At 43.5% G+C, this 7,670-nt stretch overlaps 1 protein-coding gene across 4 annotated transcripts in view; it reads right to left on the bottom strand.

Moving 5' to 3' along the window:
- The window catches only part of acsbg2 (acyl-CoA synthetase bubblegum family member 2), a 20,326-nt gene extending 12,656 nt beyond the window's left edge, over positions 1–7,670 (bottom strand). Inside the window, exons 1-2 of one of the 4 annotated variants that reach the window (XM_060881354.1) lie at positions 7,547–7,670; positions 1–65 (exon numbers count right to left, since the gene is read on the bottom strand). The exon at positions 1–65 is cut by the window's left edge and continues 62 nt beyond it. In XM_060881354.1, coding sequence (XP_060737337.1) covers positions 1–65; positions 7,547–7,571 — 90 coding nt within the window. In that variant the 5' untranslated portion in view covers positions 7,572–7,670. Of the gene's footprint in view, positions 66–2,599; positions 2,862–4,201; positions 4,359–5,772; positions 5,851–7,546 lie in introns of those variants that run through there. The other 3 variants (XM_060881356.1, XM_060881355.1, XM_060881353.1) reach the window with 3 other exon arrangements.

Below are 7,670 nucleotides of genomic sequence, written 5' to 3'. Positions count from 1 at the left end.
TGGGACGTCTCCTGTGGAATCCGTTACTGCTTTTTTAGACATGTCTAAAGACTCACACTCGGTCACTGTACAGAAAAACACACACACACAAAGTTAACACACCTCTACAAAGCCGACTAAAAATCAGATTCGCTCATTTTACTCCTTTCCATTTACACTGGAGCTACAGGACGCTAACGTAGCTGAGAAGCTACCAGTGTAGCATGTGAACATATTGTGTGTGTCTCTTAGCTCGTTCTTGTTGTCATACACCTGCTCAGTCAGGGACATGTGGCAGTCAGATGACCACAGCATGTGTTCCTCAAGAGTAAGAGTGTGTGTGTATGTGTGTGTACGTATGTGTGTGTGTGTGTATGTCTGTGTGTGTGTATATGTGTGTGTGTGTGTGTATGTGTGTGTGTATGTGTGTGTGTATCATAAGGCTAAAGTTGAGAAAAGCTGAATTTTATGCAAATACAAAGTGACTGGGCAGCGAAGTTTGAGCCAATGGGAGTGTAGACAGTAGGTTACGTGATCCATGACAGTATGCTCTCACACACACACACACACACACACACACACACACACACACACACTTCCTAACAAAGTAACAAGTTCATCAGGAACCAAATCAAACCACACCTAAACAATTGTCAGTGACGGACAAACGTCACGGCCGTGTATTACTTGTTTCCACATGATGGCTGAGCACGTCCTGTTTCCTGTTGTCCTGAGGTCAAACCCAACGGAAAGGGGGGTCGTTTCCAGACAGGAAACTCCTCACTGTTTTCCTGGATGATATCGGCAGCCCACGGTTGTTTAAATGACCATAAATGACACCCCAGTATAATAATAATAATAATTAAATGAAGGTAGAATAGAACAGATCACACGAACCATCACCATACCGACGTCATAACGCCGGTTACTCTTATTCAGAACATACCGGAAAATATAGATGGGACCTCATAAGGAGTAATAAACCGAGTCCAGCCTCCGAATCCCAGTGACGTCACAGCCGTCATGATTCAAGTGATCTCTGGCTCAGAGGAAAGTCGGTTTATCTCTCGTCTGTCAATCAAAAGCGCCGTTAGCCAAACGTGACCGTAACGGATAACGGTTTACTCAGAGCGTTTATTGTTTTTACACTGAAGCAGATGAAAGAGAGAGAGAGAGAGAGAGAGAGAGAGAACGTCTCCCCTCCATCCCCGGGTGTCACTGCACTGTACCATAAACTGAACAGAGAGATGATCTGAACCTCGGATGTTTCTTACATATAAATCTGTGACCTTGAGAGCTGGTCCTACTTCACACCGCTACTCTGAGTGTGAGAGAGAGAGAGAGAGAGAGAGAGAGAGAGAGAGAGAGAGAGAGAGAGAGAGAGAGAGAGAAAAAAAAACAGAAAGACAAAGAGAGAGAGAAATACAGACAGAGAGAAAAAGAGAGAGCAGGAGACACAGAGAGAATGAAAGAGAGAGAGAGAGAGAGAGAGAGAGAGAGAGAGAGAGAGAGAGAGAGAGAGAGAGAATGAAAGAGAGAGAGAGAGAGAGAGAGAGAGAGAGAGAGAATGAAAGAGAGAGAGAGAGAGAGAGAGAGAGAGAGAATGAAAGAGAGAGAGAGAGAGAGAGAGAGAGAGAGAGAGAGTGTGTGTGTGCGCGTGTGTGTGTGAAAGGGAGAGAGAGAGAGAGAGAGAGAGAGAATGAAAGAGAGAGAGAGAGAGAGAGAGAGAGAGAGAGAGAATGAAAGAGAGAGAGAGAGAGAGAGAGAGAGAGAGAGAGACCACCATCCCCGGTTGTCACTGTAACTAAACTGAACAGAGAGATGATCTGAACCTCGGACGTTTCTTACATATAAATCTGTGCCCTTGAGAGCTGGTCCTACTTCACACCGCTGCTCTGCTGGTTTCTCCAGTTTTTCAGATTTCTCTCAAACCACTCGAGCGTTTTCACACTTCCTGTACATTCCTTCACGTGGCAGATGTGATAATCACAGGATCTGATCTGAATTCACACTCATGGTGTCAGGACACGGCTCTGACCTGATGATGGATCAGGGACGTCCTGTGCTAACACATTTACCCACGGAAGCTACAGCTTCCAACCTTCTGCCTCATTCTGAGTGTTTATCTTGTCAGACGTTGGTAACGGTCACACACACACACACACACACACACACACACACACACACACACACTCTCCTTAAGGTGATGATGGTGCTCATAATGATTACAACAGGGGATTCCATTCATTTTTCCAGATCACAAACAGTACATACAATAGGATTTTCCATAGCCAAACACACACACACACACACACACACACACACACACACACACACACACCCCTCCTCTAACCCTCACACACACACAATTCAGTGGTAAAATCATATACATGATTCTGAGCAAACTACACATCTTTCTATCACATAAGTGTACTCACACACACACACACAAACATGTAACACGTACATACCTGTCGTTCTTGTCTCTCAAACACACTTCAGCACAAAGACACACAACCGTAACTATGAACACAAGTAATATGCGGCACCCAAAGCTCATTATGTCTTATGACACACACACACACACACACACACACTTAATGCCGTGACTCACACTCACCCAGCACAGTGCTGATGCCGGTACGAGCGTGTTGCATCTTGGACGTAATCTGACACCATGACGCGTTATTAATAAGCATTTACGCTTGTGCAATAAACCTCGAACTCCGTCTCAAAAGGTCCGATTCAGACAGAGTCTCGTCTCAGTTAACCGTCTCAGTAACACGTCTAGATTTGAGAAAAACCTCCTTTCGAGTGCTGACACAATTTCAGCTCGGCTCACACGTGTACGCAGAAAGTAAACAGTCTCCTGTATTGTTGTTGGCTGCTGTGAGTGTAGACACACACACACAAAATGTAGACACTTGTCTACATCGCCAAGTGCATTTAACCAATCACTGACCAGCAGTATTTTAGCTCCACCCACATGTCCCGGTACATCATAAAGCAGTTGTATTCACGATCCTTTCGTGCGATTCGTGATCCGTGAGCTGGAGCGAAGTTACGACGTTGCGAGGTTTTCTTTAATTAGCCTGAGCGACCAGCTAGCGGCACGTGTGCGGACGAGAACGTGACGTAATTGTGCTTTCCCTGGACCTGTGTAGGTTTTGGATGCGAGTGTTTCTACTGTTTCTGCGACTGACTCAATCTGAGTGACCGTTATTTATCTCCAGCAATTCTACGATCATCTGATATGTAAACCAGTTGTATTTTTATACCGCTTGAGCGTTTTTATACGTCCTTCATATGAAAACGGTTCCAAAGGTTTCTTCAGAACAAAATTAGGTTGAAATTTATGTGCGATTAGAAAACCAGACATCGCCTGAACAAGAAGGACAACTCGAGGCCAGGTTTCTCTCCATTCTGACCTCCTGAGTCAAACACAAACACGATGTGTCTCCTTGCTAACGTTCTCAATCTCTTTTGCGTTTTCTCAACTGAAGCATAAAACTGATTATTGGGGACGATGCGTGAAAATGCGAGAAAATCTGGTAGGAATTTTGCTCCCAGAACCAGCCATAAAACCCCAAAATGATACTAAGGGCTGACTGCTTATAAGCAACGTAATATTTTAAATTCTCACAAAAAAATAAAACAAAAGTTGTTACACAAGTCTGATGGGTCTGCGAACAACACCAATACACACCCTGACACACCTACAGCAAGCAAGTACTGCTTACTGCCCCCCAGCTCAGAGGGGACGCGCGTTAACACCCCATGGTGACCAGTTAACCACTTTGGAGATGTGTGTGTGTGTGTGTGTGTGTGTGTGTTTTAACACTGGGCTTCCTGCCTTCATATTAAACCCACCATCTGGAGCTCTGCACAAGGGAAGCACAGCCCCGCCTTAAACATACACACACATATACACACACACACACACTCATAGTACGTGTCGTCCAACCAGGATGTGCTCACTCGTGTTAAATCCTCATTTCATTACACAAAAATCTAAAAGAACGTGAAAACTAAAATAGTAAAACACAATTTGATCTTTAGAATACACACAAACACACACACACACACACACAGATCTGTTGCTTCGAGTGAATGAGTCACACCCAACATCCACCAGGCAACATGCTCTCTCTCTCTCTCTCTCTCTCTCTCTCTCTCACACACACACACACACACACACACACACCTCTAAACAGAGACTTACGCTGCATGGTATTAGCCTCGGCTGTTTGATCGCCCAAAGATTTTTCTAGATTTCTTTTCTTTTTCCTTTTAAATCTGAGTTCTTCTTCTTCTTCCCTCCGTTCAGCAGAATGCCGGTATCACCTCTTCCGCCTGTCTGACAAACCGCCCTAACACATCATTCATTTCAAACTCCCCCTTATCCTGCCAGCCCTCTCCTCAAGCTCCTCCCTCTCTACTCACTCTGCTTCCTGATTGGCCCAAATGTCTCACACCACAGTTGCAGCACTCAGTCTTGATGATTATGGTTTCCCCCCAACCCCCCCAAACACACACACACACACACACACACACACACGTCAGACAGAGAAGACTGTATTATCACTGATGATGTGCTGGGGTTTTCTATAGGCAAAATCTGCATCAGGAGATGATCGTGCAACTGCAGTGACATCAGCGCAAGCTCTTCTCTTACACACACACAAACACACACACACTCATACACACACACACACACACACAATTGTAAAATACCACAAATTGATCAGGATAAACATGGATAAGGAAAATGAGGGAAATGATTTTTACGACATCATCTTTATGCTCAAGCTCAGCTTTTTTTTATCAGTATCGAAACCTTATTATTTATGTAAATTCTTCATTCCACCAGACGAGTTTAACAGGATCCACTGCAACTGACAGGACACACACACACACTATAGATACTACAGACTCTCTCTCTCACACACACACACACACACACAGACACTACAGACAGACACACACACAGAGAGACACACACACACAGACACTACAGACAGACACACACACAGACACTACAGACAGAGACACAGACACTACAGACAGAGACACACACACACACACTAGACAGAGACACACACACTAGACAGAGACACACACACACACTAGACAGAGACACACACACAGACACTACAGACAGAAATACACACGCACACAGACACTACAGACACACGCACACAGACCGACAGACAGACACACACACACACACACGCACAAGGACAGACACACACGCACACAGACACACACACATACACACACAGACACACACACAGACAGACACACACACACAGACAGACACACACACACAGACAGACACACACACACAGACAGACACACAGACACACACACACACACAGAGACACACACACACAGACAGAGACACACACACACACAGAGACACACACACACACAGACAGACACACACACACACAGACAGACACACACACACACAGAGACAGACACACACACACACAGAGACAGACACACACACACACAGAGACAGACACACACACACAGAGACAGACACACACACACACAGAGACAGACACACACACACACAGAGACAGACACACACACACACACAGACACTACAGACACACACACTACAGACAGACAGACACACACACACATTACATACAGACACACACACACACACACACAGATACACAGACTCTACATAGAGAAGAAATCTGACTCCAGCTACATGCAGGGATAAACGTAAAGATCTAATAAAGTAGATGTAATAAATACAGAATCATGGAGAAGTCCTACCCAGAGAGAAACAAGAGCCGTCTGAGAGTAATTCATCAAGCGCAGCATCAAACACAGGCCACAGATACACTCTGTTGATTACATTCTAACTTACACAGCAGATTTGCATTGTGGGTGCTGACTCATAAGGAAAGAACCTGAATCGTGAATTTCCGGTTTGCGATTTTAAAAATAAAAGCACCTGAGATCATGACCTTTCTTTAGAACCTGCTAGAGCAACAAAGCGACTTACGCTGCATTTTGATGTGCGTGTGTGTGCGTGTGTGGGGGGGGGAGTGTTTAACTGATAGCTCTGCCCACACTTGAAGTACTTGAGCAAGAACTGATGCCAATTTCTGGTCCAAGTCTGTGTGTGTGTGTGTGTCTATATCAGAACAATCCGAGTGTGTGGGTGTGTGTGTCTAGATCAGAACAATCCCAGTGTGTGGGTGTGTGTGTGTGTGTCTAGATCAGAACAATCCCAGTGTGTGGGTGTGTGGGTGTCTAGATCAGAACAATCCGAGTGTGTGGGTGTGTGTGTGTGGGTGTCTAGATCAGAACAATCCGATTGTAAGGATGTGTGTGTGTGGGTGTCTAGATCAGAACAATCTGAGTGTGTGTGTGTGTGTGTGTGTGTGTGTGTGTCTAGATCAGAACAATCTGAATGTGTGTGTGTGGGTGTCTAGATCAGAACAATCCGAGTGTGTGTGGGTGTCTAGATCAGAACAATCCAAGTGTGTGTGGGTGTCTAGATCAGAACAATCCGAATGTGTGGGTGTGTGTGTGGGTGTCTAGATCAGAACAATCCGAGTGTGTGTGTCTAGATCAGAACAATCCGAGAGTGTGTGTGTGTGTGTGTGTGTGTATCTAGATCAGAACAATCCGAGAGTGTGTGTGTCTAGATCAGAACAATGTGTGTGTGTGTGTGTGTGTGTGTGTGTGTCTAGATCATAACAATCCGAGAGTGTGTGTGTCTAGATCAGAACAATCCGAGAGTGTGTGTGTGTTTGTCTAGATCAGAACCATCCAAGTCTGTGTGTGTCTAGTTCAGAACAATCTGTGTGTGTGTGTGTGTGTGTGTGTGTGTGTGTGTGTGTGTCTAGAACAGTATAAGAATTAGAATCAGTTTTATTTCTCCGACACTCAAGATATTTGTTGAGGTTCTTAAGGGGCTCTTGGTACATTCATTAATACATATAATATACACATGTCTGATATATAAGCTGTCTACATTTTTAAGAGAATATAAGGCTAATTGTAGGTGGTTCTGAGGTGTTAACCATGACTGCTGTGTCCTTCAACCAACATCAACCATGACATTACTGAACTTGGGCTATAATTTAAATCACTGGCTTTTAACAACAAGATATTTATTTGTCTTCTTGTTATTTCTAACACAAAAAACATCTTATTCACAGTGACTTGTAGTGCAGATACTAAACTTAACCCAAGTCTAATAAACATCTTAAAAATACATGAAGTTTGTTTTTTTTTTATGGCAAATTAACTGAAGTTAAATTCGAGTTAAACGAATTTAAGTTAAATTCGAGTTAAATGGTTGTCTCACTAATTAAAAGACACAAAAACTCAAAGCTAAAGCTGACATTTTAAACACCTCACACACTTGTTAGCCTTTAGCACAGAATAATAAACAAATAAACACAATACAAGACTTTCAGTTCGACTTGAATATATACTATACTATATACTATTAACACGACATGTGATTAAAAAACATTCGATATTTTTACACGTTTTAAAACGTGACAAACCGATTAAAAAAATTTGAACTCACCAAAATCTGCTTCAGGCTCCAACATGAAGATTAAGCAGAAAAATAAACGAGATTAATGTGGTTTAACTGAGTAAAACTGAGTAAAACTGAACTTTTTAACCAATTAAAGCACAAAGACTGCTGA

The sequence above is a fragment of the Tachysurus vachellii genome, chromosome 11 (assembly GCF_030014155.1).
Source record: "Tachysurus vachellii isolate PV-2020 chromosome 11, HZAU_Pvac_v1, whole genome shotgun sequence".
Classification (NCBI taxonomy): Eukaryota; Metazoa; Chordata; class Actinopteri; order Siluriformes; family Bagridae; genus Tachysurus; species Tachysurus vachellii.
Note: the sequence above shows the minus strand (reverse complement) of the source record. Positions and strands in the feature narration are given on the sequence as shown.